This window comes from Emys orbicularis, chromosome 7, assembly GCF_028017835.1.
Source record: "Emys orbicularis isolate rEmyOrb1 chromosome 7, rEmyOrb1.hap1, whole genome shotgun sequence".
Taxonomy (NCBI): domain Eukaryota; kingdom Metazoa; phylum Chordata; order Testudines; family Emydidae; genus Emys; species Emys orbicularis.
The window spans coordinates 114,023,272-114,039,882 of NC_088689.1; the positions used below are offsets into that span (position 1 = coordinate 114,023,272).

General features: G+C 39.6%; 1 protein-coding gene across 1 annotated transcript in view; it reads left to right on the plus strand.

Moving 5' to 3' along the window:
- Window positions 1–3,003: 3,003 nt before the first annotated feature.
- Window positions 3,004–16,611, plus strand: part of SSUH2 (ssu-2 homolog) — a 28,006-nt gene continuing 14,398 nt past the window's right edge. Inside the window, exons 1-6 of the mRNA XM_065408587.1 lie at window positions 3,004–3,031; window positions 8,231–8,329; window positions 10,112–10,193; window positions 13,054–13,183; window positions 14,822–14,882; window positions 16,378–16,502. Of these exons, the coding sequence (XP_065264659.1) occupies window positions 3,004–3,031; window positions 8,231–8,329; window positions 10,112–10,193; window positions 13,054–13,183; window positions 14,822–14,882; window positions 16,378–16,502 (525 nt within the window). The remainder of the gene's footprint in view (window positions 3,032–8,230; window positions 8,330–10,111; window positions 10,194–13,053; window positions 13,184–14,821; window positions 14,883–16,377; window positions 16,503–16,611) is intronic.

A 16,611-nucleotide genomic window follows, 5' to 3' on the forward strand; every position in this document is an offset into this window, starting at 1 on the left:
GTCTCAGCCCTCTCCAAAAGCCCTATCAAAGAGATGTCATTGGTTAACAAATTCAGACTATTTTGGACTAAGAAGGGGAGCAAGTTCCAGAGTCCTGGTGCCCTCACTCAGAACACTCTGCTAGCTGCCCCCTCTCTGTTGGAAAGTGGGGGATTCAGCTCACGTGCTCCTGCTGACTGCAGCTAGCAGTAGAATGTCAACTCTCTTCCTTGATGACCTGAGATGGACCGAAATGTATAAAGGTTTTGGAGCTATATTAGGGCCTCATTCTGAGTTACATTAAGGTCAGTTTATACAACTCTGACAGCATAAACCGGCCTTAAAGTATGTGTAGGCAGCTCCCCCAAATATCTCTTATGTAGGGAGCCTTTTTGGCTGGTGAAGTACTGGAGTAAAAGTTATACACCAGCTGTGCACCCAGTCCAGACATAAGGCATGGATCAGAGCATGCCAGTGGTGCAGTGGTGTGGCCAGGGAACACTACACTACAGGTATTCTCCACTTCTCACAGTTTATAACAGTGGTTCTCAAACTTTTGTACTGGTGACCCCTTTCACATAGCAAGCCTCTGTGTGCGACTCCCCCCCCCCCCGCCCCTTATAAATTAAAAACACTTTTTTTCATATTTAACACCATTATAAATGCTGGAGGCAAAGCGGGGTTTGGGGTGGAGGCTGACAGCTTGTGACCCCTCAAGTAATAACCTTGTGACCCCCTGAGGGGTCCCAACCCTCAGTTAGAGAACCCCTGGTTTATAAGGTCCTTACTGATTCCCCATTGCTGCTGCTGATGTATTTGTTTTGCAGCAGCACCTAGGAGCCGCAATCATGGACCAGGGCCGCATTGTGCTGGGCACTGTACAAACACAAAACAAAAAGACAAACCCTACCCCAGAGAGCACCCAATCTAAGTATAAGCATCATGCCTGCAATTTTGCGTGTCCATTATGCAGTCCATGCAAAAGGATATTTTCATGAAAAATTCATGTCCTTTTTTTTTCTGTCAAAAATTTTCAGTGAAATGTTGCCATTTGGAAAATTTTGACCAGGTCTATAGCAGTTGAAAAAAGGGATGGAAGGAACTTTTTGCCCAAAGACATGTTGACATGGTGATGGATTAAAGTGAAAACAAAAATCCAAAATTTGATCAGCTCTAGAGAAAGGCTCCTACAGCCTCTCTCTCTCAGACATGCTTCATACCTACATAAGGGATGTGTGATGGGATAGCCTAATTTTGGCAATTAATTGATCTTTGACTATTAGCGGTAAATATGTCCAATGGGCTGTGATGGGATACTAGAGAAGGTGGGATTTGAGTTACTACAGAGAATTCTTTCCTGGGTGTCTGGCTGGTGAGTCTTGCCCACATGCTCAGGGATTAGCTGATTGCCATATTTAGGGTCAGGAAGGAATTTTCCTCCGGGGCAGATTGGCAGAGGCCCTGGGTTTTTTTTGCCTTTCTCTGCAGTGTGGGGCATGGGTCACTTGCTGGAGGATTCTCTGCACCTTGAAGTCTTTAAACCACAAATTGAGGACTTTAATAGCTCAGACATAGGTCAGGGGTTTGTTACAGGAGTGGGTGGGTGAGATTCTGTGGCTTGTGTTGTGCAGGAGGTCAGACTAGAAGATCATGATGGTCCTTTCTGACCTTAAAGTCTATGAGTCTATGAGGATGACATAGAATCAGGCCCCTAATTAATCAAATATTTGAATATCATTGGATATTAACCTTTTGGCCACATGAACTAATAAGTAAGGCACTGAAAAATTGGCTAGTAACAACATATCCTCCATTAATTTTTTTTTTAAACTTCACATTTTTTGTTATTCTATAAAATATAAACAATAATGAAACAAAACATATATAAACATATATAAATGATGGAAATAGCATATAAATAAGAAAATTCAAGAACAGGTTTGTTTATGATAATCATCAGCTACCTGGCCAAAGTATCTTGTTAACTGTTTTCCCAGACAGGCAATAGCTTATTGTCCTTAACCGTATCAATTTGTTCCTAATATTTCAGCTCATAGAAATGATGGATAACATTAGAGAGCACACATATTACCAAAGAAATGCTGTCTGCATATAGTACAGTAAACTTAGGTTTTTTGGATGAAGGTTGAAGTTCAAAAAGGAAGTACGTTTGTGGAATCAGAGAACAAGAAGAAAAGGGATGTAAGGTACACAAGAGGGAGTGGGGAAATCTTAGCATAGCTTGGCACAGAATATTTATTAGCTCATTTGGTATAGCTACAGTATTCACTAGGGACCACAAAAATCCTAATTTGAGTTGTAGTAATGTACAGGATTCACATATATACAAGTCTGGCTAAATGAAGAGCAATGAATGGAGGATTCTGATCATTGCTTAAGTCTGCCAAAAGCTCTGGTGTCTAGCTGGCATGTATTTAGCCATCATAATCGTACATGACAGCAGATAATACCTAACATCAGATACAAAGACTTCTAGTGAAAGCAAAATAGGTGAAAAGGGGGGGAAAAAAAAGACAAAGTCCCATAACAGTACATCTGTATTTTGGGTGATGAGTAAAATGAATAAAGCCCATGATCACATTAAACACATAATGAAAGAACTACCTTTCTCATATTACTGGATGGAGAAGAGGGACAGATGGGAATATGATGTGTAGGGGGACTTACACCTACTCTACAGCCCCTTTATATCAGGCTAGCTGGCCTGAAGGGCCCATTGAGTAATCTGACCCTGTGTGTTAGTCTTTCTAAACATTTTGTCCCCTCTTATGGGTTTTGCTTTGGGAGGGGAACGTGAAACTCATAAGTTTGTTTGGCTTTTATTTTCGTCACTCACTTTTGTGTCAGCTTTGATTTTAATTCTGACCTTTGAATTGTTTGTGAGGTGGGAGTGGCTGGAGGGGATGGGCTTTAGCTACTATGAACACAGAATGCTCAGAAAACAATGCATTCCATGGTGGAAATTGGGATTAGAAAATCCTCTTTGCCTCCTGACCCTTGAAAATGGACCATGAACAGAATGAAGATGACAGTAAGTAAAACTAAAGGAAATATAGCCCAGAGAGGACCGTTTCTCTAATAGTTTGTTTTCCTATTTCGTTATAATGCATGCTTAAAAATATCAGAGGGGTAGCCGTGTTAGTCTGAATCTGTAAAAGGCAACAGAGGGTCCTGTGGCACCTTTAAGACTAACAGAAGTATTGGGAGCATAAGCTTTCGTGGGTAAGAACCTCACTTCTTCAGATGCAAGTAATGCTCCATTACTTGCATCTGAAGAAGTGAGGTTCTTACCCACGAAAGCTTATGCTCCCAATACTTCTGTTAGTCTTAAAGGTGCCACAGGACCCTCTGTTGCTTAAAAATAGTTATAGGCTTTTCTTTCAGGCCACCCACTGAACAACAGTATGTTTCCAGCACTGAAAAGGCCCACAGTAAATACATGAATGCTTCCTCCCATTGTCTGTGAAAATGTGGCCGCTGTCAATGCATTCCTTAAATACACCTCTCTGGACAGCTGAAGGTGTTCAATGCAAACTTAGGGTCCGATCCAAAGTCCACTGAAATCAGTGGAAAACTCCAATTTCCTTCAATGGCTCAGGCCCTTAAAATCATCTTCCATAACTAGAATTCCATAGTAATTTTGCATCACAGTTTTGTTTTTAATAAACAGAGGACTTTTGAATTCTACTACAAAGCTGCATGGCAAGAATTGAACAGGGACATTTATATCTTCTAATAAAATGCTGTGCAATTAAGACATCTATGATAAAGGATCTTTTATCTTAAATCTTTGTCTGCACCTTTTTAAAGAGATTATAATACAGTCCCAGAAGAGACACCCATTTCAAGGGGCCCCAGTGATACATTGCCGTCACTAATACTGCTGAAATGTCATTGAGTTCTGATGTTTAATTTGTGAATGATGAAAGTCTTGATTATTGTAGGGAGAAATAATGATGCTACACAAAGTATTGTTAAATCAAGATAAAAAGGAGATATTAATCTCTATGCAAACCACTGAACTCCAGGTCTGACTAACCGCCAAAGAGTTAAGAAATAGGTGAAAGGATACAGAGTGAACTGGGTTTCAATGATGCTTTTCCCGGGTGTTGTGAGAAATAATTATATTTGAAGGCTATATTTTTCTAATGAGTGAGATTGGCTAGATGTTGTTCAGAAAGGGCTGATCCAAAGTCATTGAAAACAATGGGAGTCTTTCCATTGACTTCAAAGGGCTTTAGATCAGACCCTGCAATAACATATACTATTACACGTATCCATTAAAACAATGCACCTCCAGCAAATGGGCATCATTATACGCAGATTGCAATTTAAAAAAAGAAAATGATCATCCCAATATATTATGAGAGGCATATAAATGCATTGACACCATTTACTTCTAGCTTTAAACCTTCCCTTTTCATCAAAAGGAAAAAAATAATTTCTCAATACTTAATTCCTGCCAACTATTGATAAACTTTCCCATAAATATTCCTTTACATGTAGGGAAAGGACGACAGATTTAAACCAGCTGTAATACCAGAACTCTCTCAAACCATTTTTAAGTTTTGTCCAAATATCACTTTCTCCGTTTCCAGTAAAAATATATAAATGCTTTTCATGTGCTAAATGGCATAAGAGAAAGGTGGGGAAATAAGAGATGACAAAGTTCAGTTTATTTTATGATAAGGGAAAAATGTATTTGGCAATTTATTTTATATGTGCCCATCACTCATCCACTCATATCTACATTGTGGATTCTTAACCAGGCAGTCTCAATCACTCTGAGCTTCCATATTGCTCAATGGAAGGGAAGGGGCATTGGTTTTGCAGTCTTGTTATAGACCCCCAAAGTCTGAAAAACAAATGACTGAGATATCACAGAAAGTATAAGAATTCAACAGTATAGGATAGGGCATACAATAGTTTTGATTAGCCAGAAACTCAAACCCAAACTGGACCTGCCCTGTTGGAGTTTGTGGGGGGGCCGAGAGGAGGGGGAATCACACTCCTGTAACTTTAGTTTCATCATAAAATTATGGTGTTTCCATTGAGAAATCATTCTATTTTGATAGCTCAGACAAACCTGCTTTTGAATTTGGGGTGGCCACAGTGGGAAGCACCTACCCAAAGAGGAGCTCTGCATTCTGGAAGTCCATCCATGCACACATATGGTCTGTGGATGGAATTCTGGGGCATGGGCACTTCCAAATTGGTGTCACCATGTGCTTCCATGCATTGCTGAAGTCAATGGGAATTTTGCCACTGACTTCAATGGGTGCAGGATTAGATCTCTAATGTACAATACATGAACATGCTGCAAACTGAAATACCTAAGGCACAACTGATTAGTAATAACCTACACTCTCAATTTCCTGGCTTTGGTCAAAGTGCTTCTCAGTCTCATTGTTATTCTAAAGTACAGCAATACATGTGTTTATAGATTATTGTTATATCCAGCAACAGGAACAAGTCTGTTGGTGATTTATATGCTCCAAATTCAGGATATTTATAACTCAGCCATTTAAAACATTTGCATGGGACTGGAATTTGGAACACATTTTCAGCTCAATTTTTGTTGTAAATAAGTTACTTAAAAATGCTGGGCTATTTTTAACTTTAGTCCATTAAAAATAAATGTTTGGGTACTCTTGGGAACATGCAGAACTAGATTTTTTTATAAGTACAATGTGATTTAGAAATCAAAAATGTTGGCAGAGATTGTGTGGTTAACAGGGTTCTGGGAGTAAGGACACTTGTGTTCTTGTGTCTGCACTGACAGTGCCCATGGATAAACCACTGACTCTCAGTTTACGCCTCTATAAAATATACATAATGCACACCTACCACACAAGTGTGATGTCAGTCTTAATTAATGTTTATAAAAGATTTTTAGTTCTCTGAATGAGACAAATTTATAAAATTGACTGATTTCTTGTGGGCATCATGACCTAAGTGAGTTCCATTGCTACGTCATAGGAGTTGGTGAATTGGGTTGGTTGTCACAGTTTAGTCCATAGTGGATGGCTGTTCAACTCGTTAGTGGGAATCTCAGCAGAAATATCATGGAAATTGAACTTCTAGAGAGGCTGTGAGTGAGTAGGCATCAACTAATACGGGCCCTAATTCCTGGCTCTGTCACTGACCTACTGTGTGGCCTCTGGAAAGTCATTTCAGCCTCTCGGAGCCTCTGTTTCCATACTCATCCTTTGTCTGTCTTGTACCTGGAAAGCTCTTTGGGGCAAGTATTGTCTGTAAGTATCTATTTGTGTGGAATCTAGCACAATGAGCCTTCAAGATCCATTGGGTCTCTAGTCACTACTGTAACTTTAATAATTCTCATATCATCCAGAAGTGAACCCTCCAGGTCGTGAGTCATAGATAGGTGTAGGTTCTCCAGATCTCTTTTTTCAGCAGATAATTTCTTTTGGACACAGAGATGGGGCAAAACTGGAAGTATTTATCCAACACCTTTCCCTATCCCCGGACATTGGAAGTGCAGATAAAATGGGACCTAGATCAGAACTACGGAACTATCCCTTGATTTTAAATTTGCAAAACCAAACTCTGACTCAAGAGATTTTAGAAATGCATAATAGACTAATATACCGTAATCTGTGATATAATCTACTAGTCTACTCTAGAGATGCTTTGCTCATTGCCTTAAATAAAATCACTTTGAATTTGCTCTGGACATGAGCAAAATAATTATACTGAAAGCAACATATGGATATTTTTTTAAAAAGAAAGTGTCCTGTAGTGTTTATCACTCAACATTAGGCTGATATCTTCACTCCTTCAGTACAAGGACAACCTTGTCTTCTCCTGCACAGGAAAGGTGACATTTCTACTGAAGCATATAGTTTCTTATTTTCATAGGTAAAATAATGAAGAGGTTGATTTAGGCTCTCTGAAGAATTGAGAATGGTCTCAGAAGAAAAGTCAAGTAAATCAAATTGATGGATGACTGCACTGAGCCATTCTTTGTGTAGTTTGAATTGTACATTGTTAGCAGATGACATTTCCTGGCTCTTCCACGTGTTTCTTTCTTTTTTTTTTTTTATTAACTGAATTTGCTTCATGGTGCAAACCACTCTAATATGATGGGAAAGGTCACTGGATGGAGGGCTAATTAACAAGAGAGATTGTTTCTGGATGAAGGAACAGGAGTACCAATTGTTATAGCTCAGTAAGGGGAGTATTTTTAGAGCAGCACATAAAGAAACAAACAACTGGTGTCCCAAGATTAGGATTAAAATAGTTAAAAGTGTGGCAAAATTTTATAGAAGCAACTGCTAGTTACCAGCATTACTATTACTAAAAACAAAGGGTGAGATTTCTAAGCTAGCTAGGAGGTTTGGACACCCAGCTTTCATTAGCTTTAATGGGCCTCAATCCCTTAGGCAATTTGAAATTCTCATTCATGTTTTCTTATCCAGTTACTAAATAGAGAAGTCCAACCTCTGGAAAAACGTTATTTACAGTAATACTTCTGTAAGGCCCTAATTCTGCATGCTCATGTTTAACATCACAAGTATGAATAGTCCCGTTAAAGTAATGTGTGCATAAAGCTAAGCATGTGTATAAGTATCTGCAGAATCAGAACCTAAATTCTAATATCTGATATCAGGTACAAGTATTTTTTTTTTGTTTTGCTTAAAAAGCTAAGTCAGCAGACATTTCCCTAAAAAAGTACTGCTGAAAATTAATATGATCCTTTAGTTTGTGAAATGTTTAAATTACGACAAAATATTATTCTTAAATCACATCAGTAGTATATTCATCTTTTTCATTATAACCAACAGGACAAATACTTTATGAGTAGAAATGATTTTGTTTGTATTCAATATCTTTCATCTGAGGATCTGAAAGTATTTACATTGATATCAATGCTGAGAAGGCAGGCATGATTGTACCCCATTTACAAGTGGGGGAATTAAGGCACAGTTAAACGACTTGCCCAGAGTCAAAGCTTCATTGGAATAGAACTGAGGATTCCAACCCCAGCTCTGACAATTAGGCTACATCAGTTACATTTCTGTAAATGTACTGAGAGTTGCTCCATCCCCAGCCTGGAGGTTGAGCTCCCAGGAGGCAAGGTTTGCTATGATCTCTCCATTTTTACCTTTATCATCTCCCTTTGCCCTATCTCCCTCCCCAGTAAAATTATAGCTCAGTACATGATTATTCCATTTAATTGATCACTCCGTGTTCCTTATTTCTACACTAGCTATCCTGGATCTGGAATCAGAGCCTGAAAGTCCACTAGCACCCCCTGCAGATCTTCTGGAACAACTGGACGGATATGAATGGACTCTGCGAGATGGGGGTATATGTGCAACACTGACAGTTTCGCTTTTATTACAATCTGTAAATGAATTTGGTTCTGTGAAAGTGAGGGATTAATTGCCCCTGCTTTATCCAAGCAAGAGCCATGCAAGCATCCTCATGACTCTTTCCCATAAGTCTCTGTTCTGGTGTGAAAACTTTTGCTATTGTGGTCCCACGCCACTCTTGAACAGAGGCAGCTGTTCATGCCAACATGTGAGGCAGCTTTGTCAAGTATGCGAGTGGGGCTTGGATGAGATCAGTGCACTAATGTTCACTTAGAACCTAATCAGGGTTGGGTTGGAAATCCCTAGAGAAAGGAGCAAGAACAACACTCTGCTACCTATCTATGCCACAGTGTTAAATATTTCTGGATTCAAGTATCAGAGGGGTAGCCATGTTAGTCTGGATCTGTAAAAAGCAACAGAGAGTCCTGTGGCACCTTTAAGACTAACAGATGTACTGGAGCATAAGCTTTCGTGGGTGAATGCCCACTTCGTCGGATGCATGTCATGGGCATTCACCCACGAAAGCTTATGCTCCAGTACATCTGTTAGTCTTAAAGGTGCCACAGGACTCTCTGTTGCTTATTTCTGGATTGTGGTTAAATACTGTACCGGGTCCCACTACAAGATGTTGCTGTGAGTGCTGGGGTGCACCAGTCCCATAAACACTTGGTAGCATGCTGGGTGTCTCCAAGGCTTCAAGGATTAGGTTCTTTAGGCTCAGTGGGTTCCTCAAAACGTTTGCATGCTCTGAAGATTTCTTTACTAGGCCTGTCAGCAGAAAGATGTGCAAACACCCTAGGCACAATTGCTTTCAGTATTACAACAACAACAAAAAGATAAACCCAGCACAGCTGAATAAAACGTAATAAGGACCCCATGAAAACCCTGCACACTGTCTTCCCTGCAAGCTACGGCCCTGTATCCTCCTGCTGGTCCTCTGCATCTCTGTCCAGCTCTCAGGCCATCTAGTTCCACCTCCATCCACTGCCAGCTCCCAGGCTACTGTGTTTGGCCTGCTGCTGCTCCTACTGACAACAGCCTCCATCTCCCTCCTGAGCCTAGCCCATTTCACCTCTGGTTGTACTCTCTTTCCCTGGCTTGGTAGGTTATGGAGCCCTCTGCTGGATGTTGAGCTAGGGGTTAACAGTGCCTAGTAATGAACTAGTAAATCTATTACAATGTATCCAATATTTCTGGATTATTAGGCTACGGGAACTCCACTGGAATGAATGGAGTTTGCTGACGTGGATACAGTTCAATCGCTACATCAACTCTGAAAAACCACAGAGAAAAAGCCTTTGACAAAACTCAAACTGAAACTTTTTTTTTTAAAGTGATCAACGTTCATAATTTTCCTCAATTATTTTCATTTTTGATTCCTCTGCCCTGCTGGGTTTTGGCCAGATCCAAAGCCAGAATTGTCAAAGCTCCAAAAGAAAATGCCCAAACTCCCGAACTCTGGCCTGCTGGAAAATAGAAAGGATTAGAAACCTCATGAGAAAGTCTATTCAGGAGATTCTGGGCCAGATCCTCAGCTGGCGTAAGTTAGTGTCGTTCCACTGGAGATTTGATGTTTGACACCATCTGAGGATATAGTCCAGCCACCCTATTTTGCAGACTTTGGATAAGCCTCCAGACTCCTGAGACCTTATCTAAATTCCTCTCTTTTTGGAGGTTCCACCATTACTAATTCATAGCAACAGACAACCTCTGTAAAGTAAAAGATTTTACTGTCAAATTTTAGACTAATTCCATATTTTGATTGTTTCCCTTAGGAGGAAAAAACCTGCCACCACCTGCAGACTTACTCAGAAAGCTCAGTGAACAGAGAAACAGGCCCATATTTCTAGAACACAGGTGAGATCCTTGCCTTTCCTGCTGTATTTGCTTAACATGACCTAGGGCCCTAGTCTGCTGCCCCAGGAGTATTATTTTGATGATTATTAATATTACAATGGCACCTAGATCACAACCAAGATCAAGGCCCCATTGTGCTAGGTGCTGAGCAAAGACACAGTGAAAGAGAGTCCATGCCCTTCCAATCTCTATAGACAAGTTGGACAAGGGGAAAGCATTCTTCTCCTCGCTTTACAGAAAAATGAAATGATTTGCCTAAGGCCAGACAGGAAGCAGAGCCAGGCACTGACCTGAGTCCCCACTGATGCCTTAGTCACAAGGCCATTCATCCTCTCTAGCAGATCTATTAACTTCATTGGGACTACTCACATGTGAATGGATTTACTCATGTGAGTGAGGGATGCACAATATATGCCATCATGTGCCAGCAATGCCCCTCTGCCATGTACATTGGCCAAACCGGACAGTCTCTATGCAAAAGAATAAATGGACACAAATCTGACATCGGGAATCATAACATTCAAAAACCAGTAGGAGAACACTTCAATTTCTCTGGTCACTCAATAACAGACCTCAAAGTGGCAATTCTTCAACAAAAAAACTTCAAAAACACACTCCAACGTGAAGCTGCAGAACTGGAATTAATTTGCAAACTAGATACCATCAGATTAGGCTTGAATAAAGACTGGGAGTGGTTGGGTCATTACAAAACCTAAACTTAATTTCCCCAATACTAATTTCTCCCTACTGTTACTCACACCTTTTTGTCAACTGTCTGTAATGTGCCACTCTCTTACCACTTCAAAAGTTATTTCTCCTCCCTTGGTATCCTGCTGTTAATTGATTTATCTTGTTAGACTGACCTAACACTTGGTAAAGCAACCCCCATCCTTTCATGTATTTATACCTGCTCTTGTAACTTTTACTTCACACATCTGATGAAGTGGGTTCTAGCCCACGAAAGCTTATGCCCAAATAAATTTGTTAGTCTCTAAGGTGCCACAAGGACTCCTCATTTTTTTTTGCTGATACAGACTCACACGGCTACCACTGAAACCTGTCAACATTTTTTTGTGCGACTTAAGTGGCACTTTGGGCTAGCCCTCTGCTCAGGGGTGAATTTCACCTTTAATGTGCAGCCCCAGGTACTGAACTTAGCACCTTCCATCTTTGCCTCTGCCCTCACCCTTTTAAAACAATCTTCCATTTGCCAGTAAAGTAGAAAAGCAAAGCACAAATGATAAAGCGCCATTGTAATGAACTGTAGTATAGTGTAATGATTGGAGGGAGCCTCAAAAAAGATTTAGACTAGGTGTACAGTGGGATTAAGTTTCTCAGTCTTTATGAGAGGGATGGGCATTAGGACCTGCCTGAATGTCTTTTTAAATACAACCTGGAAATGACAGAAAAGTAATAAAGAAACATAGGAGCTGTGAGTTGATAGTTATCTGCTAAACACTCATTAAATCAAACATCTGAGCCAAATAAAAATGGATCTAGAGGCTCAGGAATATTTGCTAAGAGCAGATGTGTTTTAAATTTCCTTTGGATAGCGTGAACACAAGGATGATTTATTAGCCCCCAGTCTCTAATCAGAGTGTCATGGATGTTTCAGACATCCATGTTATTGATCGGAAGGCCTGCAGGGGTGATTTATCCTGTCAAGAATGATCTGGCTAATAGCCTATAAAATGGTCGTTTGCGCTCTCTGATAACTGCCTGTAGCATCATATTATTTGTAGGATTTGTGATATTAGATCTTCCTTTTTATTGAAAAGGGGCTTCTTAATATAAGTTGCCACAATCCTGACAGCAAAGATTCTTAAAGGATATTGTCTCGGGTCATAACAAATCCTTAGCAAAACTTACTTTACCTGGGAGGATTCAGTCATCATTGCCTCCTAAGAAAAGAATTGCTTACTTAAGCATTCCCCAAACAGCAAACGCTGAGATGATCCCCTCTGTTAGCATCCACTCTACAGTATTTCAATACATCTTTGCAAGAGTATTTTTACATTAGAGAAATGTAACAAATATATAAAAGGAGAACATACAGTATTACAATGGGGCATGGAGGTCCCAGTCCTCCACCTTCGCAGTCAGTGTGTGTATTACCATTGACTACCAAAGGCAGTGGGGCAGGGCTTTAAAATCAGTTATTACCATTGCGACTGCTAGCATGTCATTCATATTCTATTTCAGCTGTATATGTAGGTATGCGAGTTATATTGTGTACTGCATCACTACATTTCTAGGAGGCTGCTGTCTGCAGAGGCAGTTGCCACTCAGAGCAGAGCTATTGCAGCATGTTACAGAGGATACATATTATGCTCTCTTCATGTGCACATTAGTCTTTTTGTTGTTGCCGTTTCTATTAACCTGAAATAAAAAAAATCCAGACTCAAGATATGGCTGCTCTTCATGTATAAAATTATATATAGTTTCTAAGTGTGGATAGAGATCGGTCAGGAAAGATGTTTGTATTTTGGTTTGGATCTGGCGAAATCACAGGTTGGGTTTTGATTTTGCAAAAGCCACCAATGGTGTTTTAGATCTGGCATCTTTCTTATCCCAACCAGCAGAGTTTAAGGTGGGGGTTCAAACTTTTGCGTTAGACCCATTTTTCTACTAATGAGCAAAGTGAGATCTTTTTCGTTTGGCAGGTAATTTAAAAATACATTTGTCTTTTATTTGTTTGTAATTAAAAAGATGCTGAGGCCAGCAGTGATTAGTGTCAAAGACTGGGCTTCTCTCAGATGGGCTTCTCTCCCCTGCAGTGAGTTAAACATGCTAAATAGACATGGCTGTTTCTTTAAAAGGTTAAAAATCGAGAGTTTATCATTTTAATGTTAATCCTTAGGATTCCCACAATGACAGAAGACGTGGCCAGGAATGCCTTCCTCAGCTTTGTCAATTCCAAATGCTGCTATGGCAATAAAGCTGCTGGAGAACTGGTCATTCAGAATTTGAGACAGATGACTGTATACAGAGTGAGTATATTCAGATCTGAAACTGAAAAAATGGTGCTTGGGCCATGTTTGGCCAAGTTGCTTGGATAATTTTCCAGTTGTCAAGTGATACTGGTCCATGAAGAATCATCTATTTATTAAATAAAATGGCTTTAATTAATTTGTCTTGAAATGGAATTCTATTGCTCAAATAAATATTTTCCAAGGAAAACACACCTTACAATTATTTGCAGCCTTCTACGAGTGAAAAAGTCCATCTTTCTCTATAGTACGAGCATCTGCAATACCTAAACGCTACAAAAGTTCTGAAAGATTTTCTCCTCCCTTCTGAACTATGGAATTTGTCTGTGGCATCAGACTCCTAAAATTGCTGCCTTTCCCCGGGCAAAACTGGAGGTATATGCTAACCTGCACTTGGTTTACTTACACAAACACAGGGAACAAATTGTAATCCTAAATGTACTCTACCACAGTTATTCACTGTAATATATAATTCAGCTGAAAATTGACTGATCTAGGTTCTTTATGTCACCCCCATCACAAATTTATTAAAGTGAGCTCAAGAGGAGCTCGTCCTCTTGCTTTCTCTTCTTTCTCCATTCTGTAGCAAAGTTCTTTTGTGTATGTTCTTTTATGTTTTTTAAAATATTTTGTGCTGCTCCAAAAATGCCAGTTTGCCATTGAACTGAGCATTAATGAGTTTCAGAATGCAGACGCCCCCTATTATTATACACAATGGATCACTCAACTTTCTAATACATATACAATGGGATGAGCATAGCTGTTAAATAGAAAAAAAATGTTATGCTGTAGCAAGTTCTAATATATAATTGAGCACTTCTCTTTTCAAAGTTTTTAAAAAGAGAAATACAAGACACCAAATATCACAATAGACAAAACTCTTTGTGTTCTCAATGGAGTTAATTGAATAACTCACTAAAATAATATTTATTGCCAGTCTAGCCCTTTTTTCTGTTCACACAAGACTTATGAGGTGTGAGGTCATTAGTAATTTGGAAGTATTCACTAAATATTCAGAATCAAGAGTTTCTAGCCTATGGCCTGTTAGTTCTTCATTTGTGAATACAACATCATTTGTGTTGAGTGATAGTTCATCCAAGTCACAGGGTATTGTTTCTGTTCCCCAGTGGGTTTTCTGAAGCCTTTCATACTAGACTATAAATGACAACTGATGAATAGGAAATCATAAATACTGCACCTTTTGTAGGAAATTTCAGACAAATAACCATTTATACTAGGTTGTTCAACTTTTGGGATTCACAAACTTTCTAGCTGTTATCTGAACATTTCTGAGTAAACAAGCAACAGACTCCCATGAATAAAAGACTTTCCGTTTGTATTTGCTAGTCCAATTCTTTAAATAAATAAATAAATAAATAAAAAGTTGATGGAGCTCTATCTTTGAGTCAAATGATTCAGTGAATGTCCTTGCTGACTTTTTCCAGCAACTTATTGTGAAAACTTGAAATGGAAAAGTTCTCCAGTATGGTTTAGTTGGTGTTGGTCCTGCTTTGACCAGGAGATTGGACTAGATGACCTCCGGAGATTTCTTCCAACCCTAATATTCTATGAGTCTATGGCGGCTTAATACAATTTATCTTAACGGTAATTGATTGCATGATTGTTTCTCTTTTCTAGTATCGACTGGAGACCTATCATGAATCAAGGCTAAGTGAATGGACTTTTCAACCTTTTACTAGTGAGTAACTGCCACATAACCAATTTGAAATGACACAAACAGGAAATGCTTGAATAACTGACGCTGTGTGTATACTTGGAGCTAGGGGTGTGATTCCCAGCTCATACTCATGTTAGCTGTCATTGACCTCTGCACTGAAAGTAATAGCGTAGCCAAGGTGGCATGGGCAGCAGAGAGAGCTGACATGTGCTAGCCGCCCCGAATAAGTACCCATGTGGTCTAAGAGAGAATATGTGATTTATTCAAGGTCACAGAAGAAGTCTATGGTGTCCACATGACTAGAACGTTCTTCCTCTTACACTAGACCATCTCACACATCTCACACAGGACCATCCTCTGCTAGTACCTGTAAGATATGGACCTAAGATGAAAAGTTTGGATGAGGAAATGGATCAGATCTCTCTCCAAGCTTAGGGGAAGGATAGACCTGGGATTTTGTTTTGCACCCATCTATAATAGGGTACATATTGTACACATTGAAAAATCATACTCTGTTCAGAGACCCCATGTAATGCCTGAATATTGTAGCAGGTGGATAAGAAGCTGTCTCAGCTCTGCTATTCAGTGCTTAGATCATTAACTTAATTTTAACATTTAAAACTATTTTATTTCAATTTAAAGTCAGATTTAATTCATTTTTTTTTGCACGGGTTCTCTTGATCAACTGTCTACAGTACTTAACGACTTGGGACTTTAAACCAAGAAAATAAGCTTTACCTGACTACTTTAAAGAGGTTTTTGTCAGATTACAGTATGAGTGATAAAAATAAATAAATAAAAAAAATTAATGAATAAAAAGAGATCCGCTTGTGAGAAGTCAAGGACACAATGAGGTCTGTCTTGCAAAGGTGAGGTGTGATGGGTTTCTAAGAGAAGTAATACACTCTGGCTGAAGTGATTGGCATAACCTATTATATGAAGCAGCTGAGGGACTTTGAAGAGAGCATTGTGGATGCAAGACTTTCCTTTATAGACTTAGGTTCATTTTATTCCCATTTTGTGAGGTTTTTGTTAAGGGTCTTGGAAGCCGATGACATTATTTCCATTAGAAAAAGCAGATTGCCTCTATAGTAATAACTTCCTGAAAAGTGTGATATACCGCGGTGCTTGTGAAAGATTTCAGATTGACAGCTCTAGAGAGTGAAGTTCTTTTATTTATCCAGAAGAAAGGTACAGCTTGAGGAACAGCAGAGATAACAGTCCCTTACACTCCTTGAACAATGTGCCTGAACCCTGACTAGGATGGGCCTTGGGGATCCGTGAGAGGCAGTTGAAGGAGTCAGTAAGAAAGTCTACACCAGAGAAAGAGTAGGCAGTTCAGTCTTCATCCTTTGCTGAGAATGCCAACAAGAGCACCCTGTAGTGCACTGCCATTTGTGGGGCTTGTTGGTGTTCCATTGGGCAGTGGCTGGAGAACTCCAGACTCATTTCCAATAACATATACAGCAGGGCAAAGTTCGACCAAGGTTTATACAAGGTTTTCTTCCTGATGCAGATAATTTGGTAGATGGACCACAAAATGGCGCTTCTCCTCGGCCATGGGATATTAAGGTCCAGGCGCCGCCAATGTTTCAGGATGATACAAAGAAGTTCCGAGTACCTCACTCTTCATTAGTCAAGGTAATTCAGTCTATGGATCAGTTAAAATCAAGGGCAAAGTGTGTTATTAATTAGGACACATTCATTTAGATAAGCCTTCCGAAGATCGAATGGGTTATTTATGGTTGTG